The sequence below is a fragment of the Neophocaena asiaeorientalis genome, unplaced genomic scaffold, assembly GCF_003031525.2.
Source record: "Neophocaena asiaeorientalis asiaeorientalis breed wild unplaced genomic scaffold, Neophocaena_asiaeorientalis_V1.1 scaffold523, whole genome shotgun sequence".
Lineage (NCBI taxonomy): Eukaryota > Metazoa > Chordata > Mammalia > Artiodactyla > Phocoenidae > Neophocaena > Neophocaena asiaeorientalis.
This window is the reverse complement of record NW_020175436.1, coordinates 2,530,959-2,555,822: the sequence shown is the minus strand read 5'-3', so window position 1 is coordinate 2,555,822 and position 24,864 is coordinate 2,530,959. Positions and strand designations below refer to the sequence as shown.

The 24,864-nt window shown below is 44.9% G+C and overlaps 1 protein-coding gene across 1 annotated transcript in view; it reads left to right on the top strand.

Annotated features, from left to right (window-relative positions):
- The window catches only part of FBXO16 (F-box protein 16), a 52,365-nt gene extending 34,451 nt beyond the window's left edge, over window positions 1-17,914 (top strand). Inside the window, exons 7-8 of the mRNA XM_024767746.1 lie at window positions 1,953-2,055; window positions 17,593-17,914. Coding sequence (XP_024623514.1) covers window positions 1,953-2,055; window positions 17,593-17,772 — 283 coding nt within the window. The 3' untranslated portion in view covers window positions 17,773-17,914. The remainder of the gene's footprint in view (window positions 1-1,952; window positions 2,056-17,592) is intronic.
- The last annotated feature ends 6,950 nt before the right edge of the window (window positions 17,915-24,864 follow it).

Genomic DNA, 24,864 nt, shown 5'->3' with positions numbered 1-24,864 from the left:
AAAAAAAAAAAAAAAAAAAAAAAAAAGCTGGTGGAAATTTTTGAAAATTAAGTATCAGGAAATATTTGGGCAAAGCTGGTCTTGTTTTGTTTTGTTTTGTTTTTTGGCCGCGCAGCTTGAGGGCTCTTAGTTCCCCGACCAGGGATTGAACCCGGGCCCCCTGCAATGGAGGTATGGAGTCTTAACCACTGGACCGCCAGGGAAGTCCCAATAAAACTTTTTATAATGAAAATGCAAATATATGCAAAAGTAAAGAGAATAGAACCTCTTATAACCACCATCCAGCATTAACAGTTTTCGACACATGACCTATCTGGTTTCATTCATTCCTCACCCACTCTGCTGTTCCCCCTGGTTACTTTGGAGACAAATCCAAATGTCGTATTATTTCATTCATACATATTTCAAGGCCTCTCCTTAAAAGATAGACTCTGTCTAAAAATCATAAGATGATACCATATCACTTCTAAGTCAATGAATGATGCCTTAATATAATCAATCAAGAATCAAGTCGGTTTTCAGGTTTCCTTGAATGTCTCGTAAGGGTTTGATATTTTTAAACAGTTGACTTGTTTAATCAGGTCCCAAATAAGGTCTACATATTCCATTTGGTCCATGTGTCACTTAAGTTTTTTGGGTTTTTTTGATCCATAGGTTTCTTCTCTGCCCTCCTTTTTTTTCCCTTGCAATTTGTTTGTTATAGAAATCAGGTCATTTATCCTACAGACCTTCTCATCTTCTGGTTTTTGGGGACTGTACTCCCAGCATGTTCCTCTGTCTCCTGTACAAGTACCAATCTTCAGATCTGGAGGCCTGAGTATATAATGCTCAGGTACTTCCATCACGAGGCACATGGTTTCTGTTTGTCTCTCTTTTTGTGATGTTAGTGGCCATTGATGATCATTGCCTTGGTCCATTATTTTAGGCAAACTTTTTCCGGAAAGGGCTGAACAGCAAATACGTTAGGCTTTGCAGGGCATATCTCTGTCATAACTGCTCAACTCCAACACTGCAGCCTGAAAATCGCCATTGACCATATGAAAGAAGTAAGCATGACTGTGTCTCAGTAAAACTTTATTTACAGAAACAGGCATGAGTCTGCATTGGCCTCTGGGCTGTAGTTTGTGGATCCCTACTTTGTCCTATTACATACAATAGTTTTAGAAAACAAATATTAGTATTAATCCAAACAACAGGATTACTGAAAACAATTGAAAATTTCTTTGCCTGTGTTTTTGTCCTTAGGATATATTCTACTAAGACTATTCAGACAAATTACTGTGTTAAAGTCCCACGAAGTAATTCCTTTATGTGGGGTAATGCCACCAACTGGAGAGATAAGATCATTTGTTTCATTTTGTTTTTAGATTTTTGGGAATTTCCTTCCTTCATTTTATTTTATAATTTTGATATGGTTCCAGAGTCAGATACACAAAACAAAGTGTATTTGGAGAAGTCTAGCTTCTGTTCCGACCCCTCCATACTGTTCCCTGTTCCTGACTGGATCACAAAGGAATCCTGCTGATAGGTAACTAGTTTTCAAAATGTCGTGGTGCAGTCCTTCCATTAAAAAATATATAAACAAATACACACACACACACACACACACACACACACGCACCCCTTTCTGAAAGAAATGGTGTCACACAATACATACCACTTTATCCCCCTTTCTTTTTTCATGTAACAATATATCCTGGAGATCACTCCACAGTTATATAAAGAAATATTCTGCCTTCCTTTTTACAATTCACAGTCCTCCATTGTGTGGATGTGTCAGAGTTTATTGTACCCATTCTCTATTGATAGATATTTGGCTTGTTTGTTTCCAGTTGAGTGAAGACAATCTTTTAAACCACAGGTACAACAAAATCAAATGGACAAACAGCTATGCCAACCACCAAAGCTTTAAAATGATATTTATAATTTTTCCAATGCTTTCCAATTTACAGAAGAAGGAAAAGACACGAAATGACTCCAGATTTCAACCGACAGTCACGTGATAAGAAAAATAAATCACAAGACAGATCTAAACTAGGAAAAGCACAGTCACTGGTAAGTATTTCTTACAAAAGATTCCCCAACATAATGTTAATGATAATTGCTGGATCTCTAATCCTATTCGCAAGATTGAATTTGGTGTTTTTGTTTGTTGTAATTTTTTTTAAAATTATTTATTTATTTAATTTATTTATTTGGCTGTGTCAGGTGTAGGTTGCAGCATGCAGGGTCTTTGTCGCGGCCTGCAGGATCTTTCGTTGCAGCGTGTGGGCTCAGAAGTTGCTGAGCGCAGGCTTAGTTGCCCTGGGGCATGTGGGATCTTAGCTCCCCAACCAGGGATCGAACCCGCGTCCCAGGCATTGGAAGGCGGATTCTTAACCACTGGACCACCAGGGAAGTCCCTGAATTTTTTTTTTTTAATCAGAATCATCAAGTGGTGCTTTAAATCCTAGTCTCTGACACTGACTGACTAGCTGTGTGACCTTGAAGATGCCCTTTATTTTATCTCTCTGAGCCTCTGTTTTCCCACCTGTTTAAAAAAAAAAGAGAGAAAAAAGCTTGGATGAACTGATGTGTATGAATCTGCTTTGAAAACTGTACAGTATAAAGGGAGCATTATTATCATTGGTTCTTTCTTCTTCTGTGAGTCCTTTGGGGTGGGGGGAGGAGAGCCTATAGAAATTTCTCTATAGAAATTACTTATCTGTAGAGTGAAGGTTCCACTAATCTAAGAAAAAGGCATGATTTTCACAGCTTTCCTGCCACCAATGGAACATGATTATAAAAGTGCATTTCAAATCACTTCAGAAAAAATGAATTAAGAATTTTCTTTTCTTTCCCTAATTAAAAAATAGCTAATTGACTACCTAATAAAAGTCAGTGATTATGACTAGGGAGCATTATTATTTCATAGCAGACTTTCCCAAATTGTGGTTCTGTACCCCCAGTAGATCCCTTTCAGCACATATGAGAATCTTTGGAGCAAAGTTGAAGGGAATAAGGGTGGAATAAACAGTTTCTATTGGTAGTAAACATTTAGAAAAAGGCTGCGGATACACACTCAAGGAAAGTTAATATAAAATGGGTGTCAACTGGGAGAGGAATAAGTGTGTACTCATGAATTAAGTCACTTTTATAGTTCTCCTTTAAAGCTCAATTACTTTCTGTTTAAATGCATTTTCAAGTGTTATGTTCCAAAAAGAGAGATGAGCTTTTTAAGATAGGGTAGTCTGTATTCTGAGGAGCCAGTTTTGTTGGACTGGATGAGGCTTATCACAGACATATGTACAGATGCCCAAGGGAATGGGGAAGCTTAAAATAGAGCAGTAAAATTGTCAGTGAAAACCATTAATTGAGAAAAATAACTCTATGAGGCTTATCACCCAAGCCATTCAGGCATGCTTCTGCCTAGTTCCCTGGCCCCTCCTAGGCCAGAAGTAGAAGACATATCTGGGGGAGAACCGGGCATTTGAAGGAAGATAAAAGTTGGTGGTGTATGGGCTTCCCTGGTGGCGCAGTGGTTGAGAGTCTGCCTGCCAATGCAGGGGACACGGGTTCGAGCCCTGGTCTGGGAGGATCCCACATGCCGCGGAGCAGCTGGGCCCGTGAGCCACAACTACTGAGCCTGTGCGTCTGGAGCCTGTGCTCCGCAACGAGAGGCCACAACAGTGAGAGGCCCCCGCACTGCGATGAAGAGTGGCCCCTGCTTGCCACAACTAGAGAAAGCCCTCTCACAGAAACGAAGACCCAACACAGCCAAAAATAAATAAATAAAATAAAAAAAAAAAAAAAAAGTTGGTGGTGTATGCTTACAAATTATCAGCACAATCGAAGCTTTCTCTGGCTTAATAAAAACAAAACAAAAATCGAAGGCTAAACAGAAACCTTCCCTCTGGGTTTTTGATGTTTACCATCTGGCACACACTAGCAGGCCTTGCTTAAGTGAAAATAGTCATTATAAATTAACAACTTCAAAAGTTGTGCTAATTAAAGCTGAAAGGGAAGCCAGGGTAAATTAAACAGTGATGGAGAACCATTAAGCTATTAATAAGTGAAGTGTACAATTGTATCGATCTACTTGTATTGTTTCTGTAAATATGCTAATTAGAATCACTATTTCTGGGGACTTCCCTGCTGGTCCAGTAGTTAAGGCTCCGCACTTCCTCTGCAGGGGGCGTGGGTTCGATCTGTGGTCGGGGAACTAAGATCCCACATGCCTCATGGCGAGGCCAAAAAAAAAAAGAAAAAAAAGGTTAAAAAAAAGAATCCCTGTTTCTGCTTAGTTCTGAGGAGCACAAGGCATAATTAAACCCTCCAAAAGTGAGCTAGGATTTTTGACTCTGTAATGGTGTCCGCGATAAGCCTGCTGTTTGGACCACAGGCTGCAGGTGGCTAAGGCCCCCTCCCCCCGAGGTGCCAGTTTGCCCCACTGCCCACCACATCCCTCAGAGGAAAAGAGCAACCTCCTAGATGAGGCAAGGTGATTGTGAAAATGAAGAAGTAGTGGCAGTGGGGCCTGAGAGGAGAGGAAATGGGTATTGAGGAAATTCAATTAGGGGACATAAGAAAAGTAGGGAGTAAATAAAACTCCAACAAGTGCAGCTGTAGAGAGAGTGTGGTAGACACAGCCTGGGTGTGATTGCAGTGGAGAAAATCCCATATTCATTAGATAGAAAATCCTTGCATCATTTAGACAGGTTTATCTAGGAAGATTCAGGAGGAACTCGAGAAACAGGTGACTAGGCAAACTTAGGGGAACACGTTATAAAGCCAGGATGAGAAGGACAGATCACCAAAGCCCAGGAAGGACCTGAGGCCTGAACCCTGGAGTATTCCTTGCTCCTCTAAGTGGCAAAGGGGTATGTGACACTTGGAGAAGTTAAAGCTTTGTGAAATGGAAGGGTTGGGGACTTCCCTGGTGGCGCAGTGGTTAAAAATCCACCTGCCAATGCAGGGGACACGGGTTCCAGCCCTGGTCTGCGAAGATCCCACATGCCGCGGAGCAACTAAGCCCTTGCCCCACAACTACTGAGCCTGCACTCTAGAGCCCACGAGGCACAACTACTGAAGCCCGTGCGCGTAGAGCCCGTGCTCCGCAACAAGAGAAGCCCCCCACTAGCCACAAATGGAGAAAGCCCGTGTGCAGCAACGAAGACCCAACACAGCCAAAAATAAATAAATAAATGTTTTTTTTTTTTTTAATGGAAGAGTTGGAAGGAAAAAAAAAAAGCACGGATGTAAAGTATAAAGAATATTCCTTAGGCCATCTCTCCAGGGCGTGGCTGTCAGGCCACTGAGACATTTTCACTTTTTGCCTGTCATTACTTAGAGCCTTCAAATGTGAGAGCTCTCCCCCGTATTGGAAACATTCTCCAGGAAACAGTTTCAAATCCACGTATATTGCTGTGAGTTGGTGATGTTTTCTATTATCATTAGGTTTGCGTTCTCAAAGCCTGCAAGGGTACCTGATTTCCCTTTTAATTCTAGCACTGCCTCATCATAGCTGCTTCATTGAACCACCTTTTAGAGTGAATCACTGATAGAAGGTGGGAATAAAGCCTAGATCCGATCACTAACGCTTTGTAATTTTGAAGGTGGTTTATCAAAATTATATAAATATCAGGAAATGCCCATTACCATTAGTTATTATAACAAAATGCCATACAGAACAAAGCAATGAAAAAATATAAACACCACAGGACAGCCGGGTACCATCTTAAACTTCAGAGATTTTCCGATCTTGTGTAAAGACGTGAAAAAAATTTTTTTGTTAAATCTTAACAGCTGACCCCACGATTCCTCTTTGGGAAGGGGAAGGAGGGAGCTGTCTCCTCGGGGGAAAGCCGCTGAGGGGCTTGTAGGGAGGGATGACACCTCGAGGGCTTGGATGCTACAGGCACCTGGGCTCCAGAGAAGGAAAGCCTGCCGAGGCTGGAGATTAGAGGAAGACCTTGTTGCTTCTGCTCCTGCAAGGGGAGTGGAGGGGGAGCAGAGAGAGGGGAGGAGAGAGATAAGACCAGGAAAGAGAAGCCAGCCTGATGGAAAGAAGCTGAGACAGGGAAGGGGAGAGGGGCCAGGTTAGTGTTGGATAGTAACCCATCCATTCCTATCAACTTTATTCCCTATTACTGGGATTTAAACCCCACCTTCCATCTCTCTAGTAAATTCTACTCAATTTACACATGGAAGCAAGGTCTCAAAAGTCTAGAAACCGGGGACTTTCCTGGTCGTCTTGGATAACCTGATTCTTAGTGTCTTGATAGTTTTGGGGGGTTTTTTTAGGCATATTTTACAAAACATTTAATTCACCCATTTCAAGTGTGCAGTTCAATAACTTTTAGTGAAATTAGCAAGTTGTGTATCCATCAACATAAATCAGTTTTAAAACATTTCATGTTAAAACCCCAATAAGATCCCTTATGCCTATTACTCTCTTTCTTTTTAACATCGTTATTGGAGTATAATTGCTTTACATTGCTTTCCTCCAGCTCAATTTTTCTTTCTCAAGATTGTTTTGGCTCTTCAGGATCTTTTGTGTTTCCATACAAATTGTGAAATTTTTCTAGTTCTGTGAAAAATGCCATTGGTCATTTGATAGGGATTGCATTGAATTTGTCGATATCTTTGGGTAGTATAGTCATTTTCACAATGTTGATTCTTCCAATCCAAGAACATGATATATCTCTCCATCGGTTTGTGTCGTCTTTAATTTCTTTCATCGGTGTCTTATAGTTTTCTGCATACAGGTCTTTTGTCTCCTTAGGTAGGTTTATTCCTAGGTATTTTATTCTTTTTGTTGCAGTGGTAAATGGGAGTGTTTCCTTAATTTCTCTTTCAGATTTTTCATCATTAGTGTATAGGAATGCAAGAGATTTCTGTGCATTAATTTTGTATCCTGCAACTTTACCAAATTCATTGATTAGCTCTAGTAGTTTTCTGGTAGCATCTTTAGGATTCTCTATGCATAGTATCATGTCATCTGCAAACAGTGACAGCTTTACTTCTTCTTTTCCCATTTGGATTCCTTTTATTTCTTTTTCTTCTCTGATTGCTGTGGTTAAAACTTCCAAAACTATGTTGAATAAGAGTGGTGAGAGTGGGCAACCTTGTCTTGTTCCTGATCTTGGAGGAAATGGTTTCAGTTTTTCACCATTGAGAACAATGTTGGCTACTTTCCGGAGAGTTTTTATCATAATGGGTGTTGAATTTTGTGGAAAGCTTTTCCTGCATCTACTGAGATTATCATATGGTTTTCATCCTTCATTTTGTTAATATGGTGTATCACACTGATTGATTTGCATATAGTGAAGAATCCTTGCATTCCTGGGATAAACCCCACTTGACCATGGTGTATGATCCTTAATGCTTTGTTAAGCTTTCTCACTTTTTCATCCCTGTCTGGGTCAAAAGAGGAGGAAAAAGGAATATTCTCTAAAGTGATTCCTGGTTCATGTCATGGAAAGAATAATGGTTTAAGAATCAGGACACCCAGGTTTCTAGCCTCAGCTCTACTGTTAACTAGCAGTCACTCAAGCTATTTGAGTTTTCATTTCCCCATTTATAAGTTTGAATTACATCTTTAAAGTCCATTCCAGGCTAAATTCTGGATCTGTGGACCCCCATAGTTTCCTACCACATTTACTCTCTGCTCTCTCCTTATACCAAAAAAGAAGCCAGTATATTCACGAATTCTGATTGTAAACCAATAAAAACTGGTTTCTGTCTTCCATCTCTCTCTTGAACTTTAGAAAACTTAATTAATTACAACAGAAGAATTTACAAAACACAGTTTATGCAGTGGCTTCCTTGCAGGCAATCTTTAATAGATTCCTTTCAATTTCTGATGAAACCCCCAGGTATTCGTTTTATAATGTCTGTTTGGTTTGGATGTGCAGAGGTAAAAATATCTAAAGGAGAGATTTTTATTTATTTAGTTCAGTGAAATTCCTGAGAATTCCATTTGGAAGGAAGAATAAGAAAGAGTATGGGCTCTGCGGTCTGAGAGACCTGGGCTTTTTTACTTAACAGCGCAACTTTGGATAAGTTACTTAACCTCTCTGAGCCTCAGTTTCTTCATCTATAAAATGGGAATAATGATACCTCCCTTGCAGGACTGTGGTGAGGACTAAATGCCGCCAGGTATATATTAAGTACTCAATACATGTTCGTGTTCTCCCCCATTAAATACCATCTTATTTTTCACTTCGCTGAACAAGAGCACAGGCTAGGGACTGAAACAGCCTAGGTTCAATGCCTGATCTCACAGTCTTAGCAGCTCAGTGATTTGGGCCAAATTGTTAGCAATCTCAGAGGCTCTGTTTCCTCGTCTGTAGAATAGAGTTAGTAACAACAGTGCTCAGCTCAAAGTAAGCTTCAGTAACTAGCAGAAGCTGTCAGAGTCACACCAAATCATCATGGAGACAGCAGGGACCAGTGAGAGTGTTCATGGTGAGACGCTGCTGAGACGCTGCTGAGCGGTCAGCCACATGGCCAGGAGGAGGCTCCAACCTGTGGAATAAGCTTTGTTTCTCGCTTTTACCTTTACTTTCCCCACTTTTCTTTGTCTTCTTTCTCACAGTTTCCTCTGTGTAAAAAATAGTTGCAGCCAGAGCTATAGGAAATGTAAGCCATATATTTTCTTTTCCTGCCTGGCCTCTATAACATCTTCTGCCTGCTCATTACTCCTCATCTGTGTGGGGTTGTTTTTTTGTTTTGTTTTTTGCTTTTTTATTTAGCTGCTCCGGGTCTTAGTTGTGGCACGCAGGATTTTTAGTTACGGCATGCAGGCTCTAGTTCCCTGACCAGGGATCGAACCTGGGCCCTTTGCATTGGGAGTGCAGAGTCTTAACCATGGACCACCCGGGAAGTCACCAGTGTTGAGTTTTTGATTCCACACTCCCAGCGTGTGTTAAACTCAGCGCTGTGAATTCTGTCTTGTGCCAATGCGCTACCTACTAACTACATTATGGGCTTTTGTTAATTTCTGATACCTACAAGACCAAAAGGCTTAATTGCTAAGAATCCTGGGGGCAAAATTAACTCTCAGGAAGGGCCACTGCTTAGAGTCTTTGCATTTCTCCTTTGCCTCTGAAGGAGCATAGTTTACTTGTTCTGTCTTGTAGCCTCTTGTTTGATCACCCATAATAAATTACCCTGGCATTTCCAACAGGAGTGATTCTACCTGCTTCTCTTGCCCTGGGGCCAAATGGCTGCTTCTTTTTACTGAAGAGTTAAACACAAAGTATTTGACAAAAATGAGCTTCTCTTGAGGATCTACCAGAAAAGAAGAACCGTGTTTATGAGTTATGTGATACTTTTAGTTATATACATATTAGTTATGACGGGTATTTTAATCACTGTTATTACTGGGGTTTAAAATATATACGTGTATATGTAGTATATATGTATGTGCACGTGTAAAACATTTTGTAATACGGTATTTTACCACAAACTACAGTAGAAGCCAATATTCTAAGACATGGATGTTTTGAAATATGAATTCATGATCCCTACTAACAAACAACCATTGGAATGTGTTGGAACACATTCCTACTTTATGCCGCCTACTTGGGAGGCTGAATGGTGCCATCACATAATCTTGGATTTATTTATTTTATTTTTTAATTTTTTGGCCATGCCTGTGTGGCCTGTGGGATCTTAGTTCCCCCACCAGGGATCGAACCCGCGCCCCTGCAGTGGAAGCATGGAGTCTTAACCACTGGCCCACCAGGGAAGTCCCACAAAATCATGGATTTAAGTTTCAAAACCCTGGCTAGAATTTTCTGCCTAGCCTTCCTCCACAGCTGACAGTTTCACCCCAAGTTAAAGACAAACCAAGAACAAAGACAGGCCTGTGGCTTCTTTAAAGCTGTGTTGATTATTTCTCCCTCATCCCTTCCTCTGTTTCTCATAGAAGCAGAGTAAGCTAGGAGGAGAAGAGAGCACCCTCTTCATCAGTGTCACCTGGAGGGGTGATCAGACCGTCTGTTCAGCCTTCTGGGCTCGTAGGCAGACAGAGGACAGCAGGGGTCCTCTGCACAGAATCCCCAGATGGAAAAGTGCAGGAAGCAGCTCCATCCTGGGGGTGAAGCATCCACTCAGCTGAAGCCAGGATGAGCAGTCACCCCGCTTAGACTCTCCTCCTGGAAGGAAACCCTTCTGGGGAGGGGTCCTCCCCAGACATCTTCATCCCCACCAGTGGCCGTTACTTGTCACTCAGCTCCCAGCCTACGCTTAGGCAATTTACAGGGGTGAGTCGAAGCTGTGTTTATATGACTAAAATGAAAAACTCCTGATTTTATGACTTTCAAACGCAATAATCCATATTTACATACAGTATTACCACATCACCCCTGAACTGGGAGTCATCATGAAGTGTTGAGGGTAGATTTTTTTTTTAAGTCCTTATTGAATTTGTTACAATATTGCTTCTGCTTTCTGTTTTGGTTTTTTGGCCCCGAGGCATGTGGGATCTTAATTCCCGGATCAAGGATCGAACTTGCGCCCCCTGCAGTGGAAGTGCAGAGTCTTAACCACTGTACCGCCAGAGAAGTCCTTCTTTAGCTTTTTTTACCGCATCACAGGCTTGGGAAGATTAAATGAAGTAATATAATGCCCAGCAGCCAGATATTTGCAATTATTGTTGTTGGTGGTGGTGTTTCTAGAAGAGTGATTGGCACCCTGCAGGGCTCTCATTGTTGTGATTCTATTTATCTGTTTTCCATATCCACCTACAGTACTCCTTTTTTGCCGTACGCGGGCCTCTCACTGTTGTGGCCTCTCCTGTGGCGGAGCACAGGCTCTGGACACGCAGGCTCAGCGGCCATGGCTCACGGGCCCAGCCGCTCCGCGGCATGTGGGATCTTCCCAGACCGGGGCACGAACCCGTGTCCCCTGCATCGACAGGTGGACTCTCAACCACTGCGCCACCAGGGAAGCCCCACCTACAGTACTCCTTTACCTGATATATTCTCTTAAGGGATCCATGGGTTTATCAAATGGTGTTGTTTGTATCAGTGATCATTTGCAAATGTCTGCAAATAACATAAATGGAGAACAACAAAAAAAATTCAACTGGGGAGCGACAGACACAGATGTATAGTATACACTGGTATGCAAATTTTCCCTGTAACAGCCCTTCTTGGGCCTTAGCCTCCTGAGGAGCCCCCCTCTTGCTGGGGTCACTCAGCCTCAGTAGCCTGTTGCCTTTCTCACTCCCTTCTCTGTGCCCAATAAAATGACATCCAGCCAGAAGATAGGAATTTTCTCTCCCTGCTTCATATTTCCCCTGCAAGGTGGTTTCAGCCATTGCCCTGAAATGAAAGAGAAGGAGAAGTCGTTCATATGTGTATTCATTTATCCAACAAGTATCTTACAGCCACTCGAGGGAGCTCGAGGGATGTGTGACCCTAACAAGACCCAGTCGTGCCCTCGTGCCCTCGAGGGACTTAACAGGCTGAGGGGCAGGCTCCAGCAGCGTAGGGATGACTCCTGGGTATCTGGATTGGGCGATTGTGTAAAGGTTCATGCCATCTCCTACTGAGACTGGACATGGTTGGTGTGAAGTACCTGCGGGACGACAAGTAGGCACATTGAGAAGGGAGCTGAATGTATGAGTCAAGAGCTTGGCAGGGAGAGCAGGGCGAGAGATATAAATCCAGCAGTTGAAGATTTAGGCACTGATTGCCCAGGAAGTGGGCTAAGAAAAGAACCCCAGAGAGTTCTGATGTGTGAAGCATAGCTTTCCATGCATCTTCTCCCATGTCCTTCCATTTAAAAACGTGACAGCAACATGGAGAGAAACTATTGTGTAAATATCTCTAGAAAAAGAACAGTAAGTTCAACTGATGAAAAAAATACATTTAGGGGCTTCCCTGGTGGTGCAGTGGTTGAGAATCCGCCTGCCGATGCAGGGGACACGGGTTTTTGCCCCAGTCCGGGAAGATCCCACATGCTGCGGAGCGGCTGGGCCCGTGAGCCATGGCCGCTGAGCCTGCGCGTCCGGAGCCTGTGCTCCGCGACGGGAGAGGCCACAACAGTGAGAGGCCCGCGTACCGCCAAAAAATAAAAAAATAATAAATAAATATACATTTAAATTACCCGATTCTGTCTTTTTAGGAGCAGGTTGAGGAAAGGAATACTCTATGTGAAGATGCTCCGGTACTGGAATTACTGGTAGATTGCATGGCTGTCGACACCCTTAGCCCATCAGAAAACAGGTGACGGCAGACAGACCTGCATATATGTAAAGATAATTTATATCAGGGACATCCCTGGTGGTCCAGTGGTTAAGACTCCACACTTCCACTGCAGGGGGCGCAGGTTCAATCCCTGGTCAGGGAACTAAGATCCTGCATGCTGTGTGGCACAGCCAAAAAAAAAAAAAATTATATCAGCATCGTTTCTAAGAGCAAAAGATTGTGAACAGCTCAAATAGCTATAAATTTGGCTCATCTATAAATGGACTATAATACAACCCTTGAAAGATTGAGGAAGTTTTTTTTTTAAGTTCCCTTATGCTTCTTTCTTTTTAAAATTTTATTTATTTATTTGGTTGCGTCGGGTCTTAGCTGTGGCAGGTGGGTTCCTTAGCTGCAGCTTGCGGGCTCCTTAGTTGCAGCACATGGGCTCCGTAGTTGTGACAGCCAGGCTCCTTGGTTGTGGCTCCAGGGCTCCTTAGTTGCAGCTCTCCAGCTCCTTAGTTGTGGCACACAGGCTCTGTAGTCGTGGCATACGAACTCTTAGCTGCGGCATGCATGTGGGATCTAGTTCCCTGACCAGGGATCGAACCCAGGCCCCCTGCGTTGGGAGAGCGAAGTCTTATCCACTGTGCCACCAGGGGAGTCCCCAAGGAAGTTCTTTAAGTACTGTTCATACATGCAGGCACACACACACACACACACACACACACACACACACGCATACTCTCATATATATAGTGAACAAAAAGTGATGGTATATTACCAATTGTATGAAAAAGGCGAGGGGGGAGAATATATTTGCATTTTATGTGTATATTTGCTTGCAATGTATAAATATCTCTGGAAGGATACACAGGAAAAAAAGATCATCTTGGTTGCACTTGAGGAAGAGAACTGGAGGACTCGGAGGTGAGTGGGGGAGATTTTTTTTTCACTGTCCCTTTTTGTATCTTTCCAATACTCAACTATGTAGAAAAGTAACCTGTTCAAAAATAAACAATTATTTTAAAAAAGAAAAGGAAAAATAGTCAGTGGAGCTGTAGGCAAAAGCTCTTAAGGGAAGAATCCCATGTAGGATAGAAGTGTAGTAAAATATGTCTTGCCTGGTTTCCAAGTGCTCAGAAGTGAAATTTCTTGAAACCGCTTGAAATAGGGGTTCAACTATCCTGATAAGATAGTCCTTGTTAAGTCTCTGCACTGAAGAAATGGACTTTTCTGGGGGAAGGACCGAGACGGAGTTTCACAGCAAGGCAGCAGCCAAAGATGAATAGGAAGAAGGTTTGAGGAGCCCCAATGTGAAGGAAAACCCTAGCCTTTCCCTCCTGTTGTACGAAAAAACCTCAGCCCCGTCTATCTCCTAAGTGCTTCTTTTACTTCTCACACAAAACACACATTTCTGGCACTTCTGGTCACCAAGTGTGTGGGCGTTTTCCCCACACCAAGCAGTTCTCTGCAACACCAGCTGGGTGGCCTGCAATTTAACTCAGTTCTGGCACCATCTACCTGGAGACGGCGTCAGAGACCACAGGATAAGGGCTCAGTCCCACAAGACTGCTCTCTGCTCTCCTCCCCCACACTGCAGTCACCAGTGTCACCTGTGCTTCTGACCAGGCAGCTATAGATCAGAGGTTCCAACGACCCCCTCCTTGGGTTTGATTAATTCGCTACAGCGTCTCACAGAACTCAGGGAAACACGTTTGCCAGTTTATTAAAGGATGTGATAAAGGACACAGATGTACTGCCAGATGAAGAGACACATAGGGCGAGGTCTGGGAGGGTCCCAAGCACAGGAGCCTCTGTCCCCGTGAAGTTGGGGTGTGTCATCCTCCCGGTGTGGATGTGTTACCCAAAAAACTGGATTTGCCTTTTGGTGGGTGTCGAGCCAAGAAACATGGCCAAACCAAAGAATGGGAGAAGGAAGGAAAGGAATTATTATTTGCAGCAAGGAAGGAGAGGGACTTCCCCGGTGGTCCAGTGGTTAGGACTCCACGCTTTCACTGCCGAGAGCCCAGGTTCAAATCCCTGGTTAAGGAATTAAGATCTCACAGCGCAGCCAAAAGAAAGGAGAACACCAGGGATCTTTCCCAAGCTGTGCCTCCCTGAATAGCAAAATTGGGGAAGTTTGAAACTAAGGATACACGCATATTCATGAAGGGTCTTAAGCAGTGGAAAATTCGGTGTAGAATTGGGGCAAAGGTTGACAGAGTGCAGGCTTCAACTGATTGAAGTCACGAGGGTCAGAAAAGGTCAACGTCATCATTCCATCCTCCACCTGGGTGGTGGCCTTACTTTCTGCCCCCAGAGATATGTATGCACTCAACGATATGTATCAGATTGTTATGTATCTCTTTTTTTTTAAACATCTTGATTGGAGTATAATTGCTTTACAATGGTTAGTTTCTGCTTTATAACAAAGTGAATCAGCTATACATATACATATATCCCCATATCTCCTCCCTCTTGTGTCTCCCTCCCACCCTCCCTATCCCACCCCTCTAGGTGGTCACAGAACACCGAGCTCATCTCCCTGTGATATGTGGCTGCTTCCCACCAGCTATCTATTTTACGTTTGGTAGTGTATATATGTCCATGCCACTCTGTCACTTCGTCTCAGCGTACCCTTCCCCCTCCCCGTGTCCTCAAGTCCATTCTCTACGTCTACATATATCTCTTGAGAATCTAGGACTCTTTTATCACAGAACCATTGTTTCTTGACTGCTTTTTCTTTTGTTCCCTTAAGATCATTAATTACTGAGACCTGTTCAAGGGCAAGCATTGTGGCCAGGCTTAGATCACAAAATGGCTTAGGTCAAAATGGGTTCTCTTGTGTCAAGCAAGCCATGCCTGGTTCTCTTTTCTCCGGGGACCCCCTGCCCTTTCTGCTTATAATACCCAATGTTAGTGTAAAAGAAATATCCAGTTATTTTAAACAGATCATCAGATGCGCTGGACCAGGACCCAAGACTGTCAGATTTGTACCCTTTTATATAACTTCCCCATATTTTGCCCTTATATCTTGTCTTTTCTCTTGTAATGATGGACATTAAAGTCTTAAAATGAAAAGGGTCTGCAAACTTGTTTTCAGAGACAGCAAGGAAGCCTGTATAGTCAGGCCACTCAAGATGGCTGTTCTCTTGCTCTCTGTAAGTCCTCTGCCCTACCAGGGCCTGCGTCACCTATATCTGATGCATGTGACTGACCTTCCTATGTACTTGCCTCCGCCCCAGCTAGTGATTGTTCTTATCAAAGGGGTGGTGAGGGGCGTGCCTCTCTGCTGGTTTCCCTGGTAACCAATGAGCCCACCTGACGTCATTTTCCCTATAACTGGTAACCGCCCCCGCCACCGCCCTGGGAGCGGAGACTGCCGCCATATCCTGTCTGCCGCTTGCTGCAAATGGGGGGAACTTGCTTCATACATGTAAGCTCCCCCATCCATTAAACCATTGATGTCTCTGTTGTTGACCTCGGGCTCTTTCTTCAGTCTTGAACCCCGGCAAGTGCAGGGCCCATAGGCCTGCAGGGTGCAGCCCAACAGGTGGACATAACGAGACCATCTTCGGGAACCCATCTAGGAGGGATGAGAAACCCACAGTCTGAGTAGGTGGTGACGGTTACTAGGAGGAGAGGAGGGGGGCGGGGGAGTCCCTGGGACGTGCCAGGGTGGAAGAGGAAAGCTTAAGGGGAGCCTGCCTGGACCTGTGAATCTCCCTGGGGGACTTAGGAGAAAGGGTTCCTCAAGTACAGTGATAAATTATGCTTTGCGTTGTAATAGGATTAAATTTGAAACTGTTACAGATGAGGTGTTACTAGCCCATTCTTGTATCACAGAAAGCTAGGCTTTTTCTCCATTCAACAGGTATTATTTTATTTTCATTGTTCCTAAAATGATACAAAGGAAGGCTTCTGTTCTCTTACCTTACGCTGATCTTAGAACAACACAAAAATACTGACTACGCTGATCTTGAAACAACACTGAAAACTTCAAACATGGGAAGATGATTTACTCCCATCCCGTCCCCCTTTCCTCTTGGATTCGAACAACTGGCTTTGTTTAACCCCAGTTTTGCCTACTCTTTCCCAGAAAAGTCACCAGCAAACATGGATGGATCTACTAAAGGCAGGACTGTAGATTCAATAGGGTGTGGGATTCCAGCTTTGTTCTCAGGGAACTGACAGTCTCATCAGGAGACAAATAATTATTGGGTTGGCCAAAAAGTTCGTTCAGGTTATCTATGTTCCAGAAGAACCCGAGCGAGCTTTTTGGCCAACCCAATACATTCAGAAACGGGTACTAACGCCTGAGAGCATACGTTCAGTGCTAAGTTAGGGGTCTGGATAATAATGGCTTCAGGAATGCAGCTGAGGGCAGAAATCCCTGAGGGTCAATACACTGAAGCTTCTAGGAGAAGGGGGGCCTCCAAGGACAGATTTAGAGAAGGAGTAAAGAGAGCACCTGAGGCAGGCGGAGGGTGTGGGCGAGACCAGCTCGTGTGGCACATCTCTGTGGAGGAAGAGGCACCTGGTTCGCTGGAGACAGCAGTCACGGCGGAAGCAATTTCTGATTCAATGACAGTCTAAAGTAGGATTTTCCCCGGATTAATAGAAACCCTGTGCGTTGCAAACATAGCTGTCAGAGCATTAGAGGGATGTAGTGGATGAGCTGACTGCTGGGACTTGGCAGCTGAATGTGCACGGGGAGGGGGACAGTGTTTGAGGAAGTTCAGCATCTGTACATCTGCCAGCCCTCCTATGTCGCTCTGCGCACAGCCAGGGCCAAGATGCGGGTGAGCGTACGTCCCTCCCGTCCCCTGCAAGCTCAGCTCGTATTATTTCTTTCTCTTGTTCTCTCCATTCTTTCCTCTTTCCGCTCACGGCCAGATGTCGAGGAGAAATCCTTTCTCGCTGTGAGTTTTGGTTGGAGTGTCAACCTGTGACATTCACCTTTTGTGTGCATGCCCAGGTTAGTAGGGAGGATAAATGATGGGAACTCTACCGATACCCACCTGGTCTAAGAATCACAAGTCTCCAGACCCAGCTCTAATGCCTTTTAGCTCCATGAACTTGAGCTGGCCCTTAAACTACCTGTCCTTCGGTTTCCTTTATTTGTAAAACGGAGATGTTAATACCTTCCTACCTACGTCGCAGAATTTTCTTGAGATTCAAATGAAATATAGTTGTAAGAGCACTTTGGAGACTAAGGAACTTAGTAACTCAAGGTGAAGATGGTGGGGACCGGGGTGGCGGGGAGGTGGTGAAGTTGGGAAACTCAATACATCCCATCCAGCCCGGTGATTTTATAAAATCGTTTTTTATCATTTAAATAATTTTAACTATATAGCTTTTTTGGATGTTTTAACGACTCTCACTCTAGTGATATCTTTTTCCTCCCTAGATATCCCAAAGTGCAGAACCCAGCAACCCCCTACACATTCCAGCTCCTCTCGCTTGGCTTCCACATCGACCAGTGGGGCTCCCAGCCACTGAAGCAGCAACGAAAACTCTCATGCAGCATCTCCAGAGACACTCTGGGCTCCAATCATTACCCCAGGCCTTCCAGCCAAAGTTGATTTAAAAATGTGAAAGGATTTTTCTAGAAATGACAGGCTGCTCTACATGGAGGGTTGGATGTTACTTGGCTCCTTTATTAGAAACAGTTTAGGTACCTTATTGTGAAAGTGAGTCCTACAGTATTTCGGTAAAAGGTATTCATGGCACAGATGTTGACGTATTTACAAACTGAGATAGAAATGTGATGATAGATACCATGGGGTTGATAAAGGGACATACGGTAGCACCGTTGGTGAGACTGGGTGTGTGAGGCAGGGTCCCAGAAGGATAAGGCCAGCACATTCCCAAGGCTACTTGAGCAGTTTAATGATGGGAGTGTTTTTTCTAGGGCTGCTGCGACAAACTACTGCTATCTGAGTCCAGTCAGGCTGCTATAACAAAAATACCATTGACGAGTGGCTTATAAACAACAGACATTTGTTTGCTTACAGTTCTGGAGGCTGGGAAGTCCAAGATCAAGGTGTGGGCAGGGTTGGTTTCTTCTGAAGCCTCTCTCCTTGGCTTGCAGATGGCCATCTTCTCCCTGTGTCCTCACACGGTCGTCCCTCTGTGTGTGTCTGTGTCCTAATCTCCTCTCCTTATAAGGACACAAGTCCGATTGAATTAGGGCCCACCCATATGACTTTGTTTAACCTTAATTACCTCTTTGAAGATACTCTCTCCAAAGACAGTCACATTCTGAGGTCTCAGGGGTTAGGACTTCAACATAGAAATTGGTGTGGGGAGGTTACAGTTCAGCCCTTAACCCACACTGTGGGTGGGGTTAAGAGAATCAAGACGAGATGGTGAAGCCCCTGGAAACTAGCAAGCTTCTGCAAGCCTTTATCATCCTTTGGCCTGAAGAAGCAAAAGAGAAAGGGCATGCTATTCCTAGAACCCAGTGAGAGCTGTAGCCACGGGAGAGGGACTGCCCAGCCTATGGTATATGGTGGAGGAACGCAGCCATGATGGAGACCAGGGCCTAGCAGGGAGGGAGGGAGAAGACCCACCCCTCTCTCTCGCCACTCTTTTTTTTTTTTTTTTTCTCTCCCCCTATGCTATTCCTAGAACCCAGTGAGAGCTGTAGCCACGGGAGAGGGACTGCCCAGCCTATGGTATATGGTGGAGGAACGCAGCCATGATGGAGACCAGGGCCTAGCAGGGAGGGAGGGAGAAGACCCACCCCTCTCTCTCGCCACTCTTTTTTTTTTTTTTTTTTCCTCTCGCCACTCTTCACACTCCAACAGCACTTCCCTTTGGTCAAACCCACCTGGAAGTCAGAGAACAGAGAAGCCTGGGGGATGCAGCTCGTAGGTGTCAGCCTTTGAGCCAGGGAACAGGCTGACAGGTGTGGCCAGGAGTGGGCGGGGAGGGGTCGGATTTGAGTGGGATGATGAAGAATCACCAACACGATGGTGGAAACATAGACATTTCCAAAGGAGGAATTATGATGCATATTCAGGCAACGTAAATGGGCTTTAAAGAGTTACTGGAAAACAGAAAATGCTACTTAACTGCAAAAATATAAGTCGTACATTCCAAACTAAACCACCTGCTTATGTAACCATTTCCAGGTCCCAAAAGTGACCATTCTAGGATACTTATTTGCGTAAGTAAAGCAGAATGGTAGAAAAACAACTATGTTTGTCAATCTTGTCATGTTGAACACTTACGTTCTTACTTTATATACTGTAATGTAGGTATTTTCGAATGGTTCAAAATGGTGACCTAGCAGCATGGCCCAAGATACAGTGGTTTGGATGCCCAAGTGATCGGTGGAGGACAAAACATGACCAACTTAGAAATGATTGGTTGGCATCACCCAGGATGAAGCCAATATGTGGCTCTGAGGCAGAGAAGAAAGAAGACACACCCAGAATGAGACCTTGTGTTCTTCCCATGGGCAAAGCAGATGGCTGTCAGTTAGGGTTTCCTCTTCCTGGGGACTGAGCCCTCATGGTCAGCCCCCAGGAGCCAGGGGCAGCTGTGTAAGCTGGGGTGGGGGGACCTGCAGCTCCAGGATTCTGCCCCGCTTTGTCCCAGTGAACTCCTGTGAATATGTCAGGAACCAGTCATGTTGGAGGCCTATGTCTGAATGGGCCAGTCTGGAGTAAGTCCCCAGCCCTTTCTGGAATAAACCAGGATATCCTGGGGCAAGGACATAATCAAGAGAAAAAAGGGCTTGTCCAGTAGAAGTGGCTCCATCTTGTCTTAAGCTGTATTGGGTTATCTATTCCTGTGAAACAAACCGACCCCAAACTTAGTTGCTTACAGCTGTCTGTTATTCTCCTTTTGAATCTGCAGTTTGGGAGGGGCCTGGGGGAGAGCTTGTCTCTGATCCACACGGCATCTTCCCCCCAGCAGAGGGCTGGAAGGTCCACTTCCAGGATAGTGCAGGAACATGGCTGGAAAGTTGGTCTTGGCCGTCCACTGGGCACTCAACAGGGCTGAGGGTTGGGGGCCTCTGTTCCTCTCCACGTGGGCTGGGATTCTCATTGCATGGGGGGTGGGTTCTAAGGACAAAAGTCCCAAGAGAGCCAGGTGGAAACTGAATCACATTTTTATCCTAGCCTGGCGTTGGGCTGCACCCCACAGGCCTGCAAGGCCTGTACTTGCCAACTTCAAGACTGAAGAAAGAGTCTAAAGTCAACAACAGAGACATCAGTGGTTTAATGGATGGTGGTGGGGGGGTGGGGGGAGTGGAGATTACCAGTTATAGGAGAATTGATGTCAGGTGGGCTCATCGGTTTCCAGGGAAACTAGCAGTGGGGCACGCCCCTCACCGACTCTTTAATAAGAAAATTATCAGCTGGGGCAGAGGCAAGTACGTAGGAAGGTCAGTCGTGTGTCTAAGGCAGGGGTCCCCAACCCCCGGGCTACAGACCAGTACCAGTCCGCCGCCTGTTAGGAACCGGGCCGTACAGCAGGAGGTGAGTGGCTAGCTAGCGAAGCGTCATCTGCTGCTTCCCATTGCTCCCCGTCACTCGCGTTACTGCCTGCACCGTCCCGCCCCCTCCAATCCGTGGAAAAATTGTCTTCCGTGAAACTGGTCCCTGGTGCCAGAAAAGTTGGGGGCCGCCGGTGTGAGATATAGGTGAAGCAGGCACTGGTCGGGCAGGGGATGTACAGAGAGCAAGAGAACAGCCATATTGAGTGGCCGGACCTTGGAAGTCTCCAAGTCACTCCATCATCCCCTGGTGATCACGAGGCTTGTCCAATTTCAAGCAGAGGGGTTGTAGACTGAGGAGAGTTGCAAGGTTCTGGAAGAACCCGTGGGATGGGAAATATTATGGCTGTTTCGGAGTAGAAACCAAATCTCTGCCTCAGGATGGTACCCGTGTGACCCGTACCCATCATTGGGCACAGCATAGTTATGTGAACTAGGTACATCCCCTGTGTTAGTCTGCTTGGGATGCCATATAAAATACTATAGACTGGGTGGCTTAAACAACAGAAATTTATTTTCTCACAGCTCTGGAGGCTGGAAGTCTGAGATCCAGGTGTCAGCAGGGTTAGTGTTTGATGAGAGCTCTCCTTGGGTTGTCTTTTTTCACTGTGTGCTCACACGGCCTTTCCTTGGTGCCTTTGCAGAGGGGGAAGGAAAGGGAGAGAGGAAGAGACATGTCTCTCCTGGTGTCTCTTCTTATAAGGACACTAATCCTATCAGATCAGGGCGCCACCCTTATCAACTTATTTAACCTTCATTATGTCCTTAGAGACCCCATCTCTAAAGACAGCCCCTCTGGAGGTTAAGACTTCAACATATGAATTTGGGGGGGCGCATTCAGTCCCTAACATCCCCCATAGTGATATGAAATAGATGACACTTGATAAATTTATATTGATAGTCATTCATTCAAGAAAACTTCATTGAACACCTGTTGTGTGCCGGACTCTCTACTAGGCTCTGGGAATACAGGTAGGAGAAAAAAAGTGTTCCTGTCTTTAATGAGTTTATAACTGCGAGGGAGACACAGCAGCCGTTACAATACAGTGATCGCTGCCAGGAGAGCTTGCTGTGACAGCTCCTCGAAGGGACAAATATACCGCTCCGTGGAGGCTGCAGAAGTGATGTCCAAGCAGAAACCGAGGATGAGAAGTATTGAGTAGTAAACTGGGTGGGACAGACAAGGGGATTAAGAAAGAAGATACACGGAGGCCTGAGGTAGAACCAGGGTGACCACGATCCTGGTTTGCCCGGGGCTGTCCTGGTTTTAGCACTAAAAGTCCCATGTCCAGAAAACGCCTTGGCCACTGTGCCTTCTCCGTGGAACCGTAAATAGTCCAGTAGAGCTGGTGCACAGAGGAGTGGGCGTTGCCACAGGATTGGTGGGAGAAACGCTGGAAAAGTAGGAGGAGCCCAAACAGGAAGTGAGACACACTCAGGAGTTAAGACTTTCTCTTGGAAGTAGTTGAGCCATCAATAAGTGATCTTAAACAGGGGAGCAACTTGCTGAGACTTGTATTTAGAAAGAGCTCTATCTGCTGGATGATGTAGAAGAGGGACAATACTGAAGGCCAGTCAGGAAGCCATGGTGGTTTTCCAGGGAACAGAGATGGAGAATTAAAGTAAAGTAATGGAGGGAGACGGAGAGACCCAGAGGATTCAGAGTGTCTTAAGGAGAAGTAACAGAACTTAGAAATATACGTGTGGGAGGTGAGAGAGAAGGAGAAATCAAGGATGACTCCCAGATTTCTGGCTTGGGCAACTGGAAAAAGTCTCGGGAAGTCATTAAGATGGTTTGGAAATACCTTCCCCACTGCACCTGACATGAGAATACAAACAAAGCAGCCCTTCTTCTGCTCCCCACACAGCTCTTATTGACCTAAAATCTCTGTTGTTGTGCAACTGCCCCAGAAATCTCGGGTCCATACAGCCAGGAGGCTTATGGGAACATCGGGATATAAGGGGGAAGTCTGGGGCAAGAGGGGTGTTTATGACACTAGATTCTCCCTCGAGGTTTATGTACACTATCTTTTTTAAGCTTCATGAGAATCTTACGAGGGAGGTAGGTGGAGACTGTTATTCCCATTTCAGAATTGCCGGATGGGAATAAAGTAGCATGCCCCCCGGGGGCCACTGCCACAGAGCGGCAGAGTTGGGCTCTATCTACAGTGAGCTGTGTCTGACTCTGAAGAAATGAACTGCTCTTTCCACCGTGCTGCTTCCCTAATTAGCGCACTAGTCTCTACCGATTGGATATGTGGTCACATCTACTGCCATGCCTTCATTCATGTCTTCATTCAGCATTTGAGAAGGATGCAGGGACTTCCCTGGTGGTCCAGTGGTTAGCGCTCCACGCTTCCACCACAGGGGGCATGGGTTGGATTCCTGGTCCGGGAAGTAAGATCCCGCGTGCCTTGGCATGGCCAAAAAAATAAATAAATAAAAGAGAGAGAAGGATGCTAACCAAAGTAAGGGCTCTACCTCCTTCAGGGCCCTAAGAGGATAGCTGAAGGCTGCTTGCAGGAGCAAAGTTTGCAAGAGAGCTTCTTAATCCTCTGTAACTGGTCCCCATGCTGATGATACCTGCAAAACTCCGAAAGCCATACTTCCTGTATAATTATCTTTGTGAACGTCAAGGCCAGACGAAGCTTTGGAGACAGTGTGCCCGTCAACAGTCTGTTTAGGGAGGGAGGGATTGTGCGGGGTGGGGGGTGGGGGGATGAAACTCAAGGGATAGGTACGCCATGGGCAGGACACTACAGGGAAGAAAGGAACAAGGGAGGAGTCCCCAGGGCCTCCCTCTCAAAGATGGGAGTGCACAGTGAGCTTGTCTAAACCTCAGAAGGGGCTCTGGAAACCTGACAGCCATGTAAGTGGCCCCTACATGGAGGCTGCCCTCCCAGGTCCCTCCAGGACCCTGGAACTGGAGCCTTAAGAGAAACCTGAGAGCCAACTCAAGCTCCTTCGTAACCAGCCACGTTTACATTTTGATGCGAATCTTATCTCCTGTGGAGTCTTAATAGATAATCTATTCGTTTTGCTTATAGAAATCTAATCCATTTTGCTTTTAGTCTTCTATTGTTATTTCTGCATGGATTTTGTTCCCATCCCCCTTCTAGATTGGGAATTCTTCAAAAGATCCTAGTTTCACTCTCTCCATGTTTTCACATTTTCTTTTATGCAGTAGGCATGTGTGTGGAGTTTGTTGTCATTGGAAGTGTCACCAGAAGATCTGAAATGATCATTTCTCAGCTGGCTTCTTTATTCACTGACACTGGCACAGAAAGGACACAAGAGGGCGCTCCTTCCCCTCTTATCTGAGTTCAGGGAGCTGCACCTTTTCTGCCCCTTCAGGTCTCTCTTGAAAACTTAGACACGACTGACGTTGGTGAAAACATGTTTTTTACTACTACTGGGGAGAGACTTCGGGGAATTTTGAATATTTATAGTGACACACTTAGGGAAATATTTATTCAGCTCAAGTCTTTGATTCCATTTGAATCAAACAAATATTCACATAGTCAGTTTTGGAAGAACTTATAGTCTAAGGAAGAAATATCTATTTTAAAAATTAACCAACCACTTTATACCCATTGGGATGGCTATTATCAAAAATGAAAAATAACAAGGGTTGGCAAAGATGTGGAGAAATTGGAAGCTTTCTGCCTTGCTGGTGGGAATGTAAAATGGCAACTGCTATGGAAAATGGTATGGTGGTTCCTCAAAAAGTTAAACACAGAATTACTCTAAGATCCAGCATTTCCACTTCTGGGTATATCCCCCAAAGAACTGAAAGTGGGGACTCAAAGAGAGATTTGTACACCCATGTTCATAGCAGTATTATTTGCAATAGCCAAAAGATGGAAGCAACCCAAGTGTCCATTGACAGATGAATGGATAAACAAAAATCTACTTAATTCTACTAAAGCATACCTTTAAAGATGGAGGAAAAAAAAAAAACCCAGACTGAGAGAGATGTATCTTTAAGCCCTGTTTCATATACAACCTTATCTCTTACCAAGGTGCCTTAGAGTAGTGAAGAACCTCATGGCCGTGCATTGCCATGTCTGTCAGGGAGAAAGCCAAGGTTTCTGAATATGGCCCCTGCTAAGACTAGTGTCCCACCCACCTGGGCTCCTGGTTCCATCCCCTTTGGTCTCCTGGGACCAT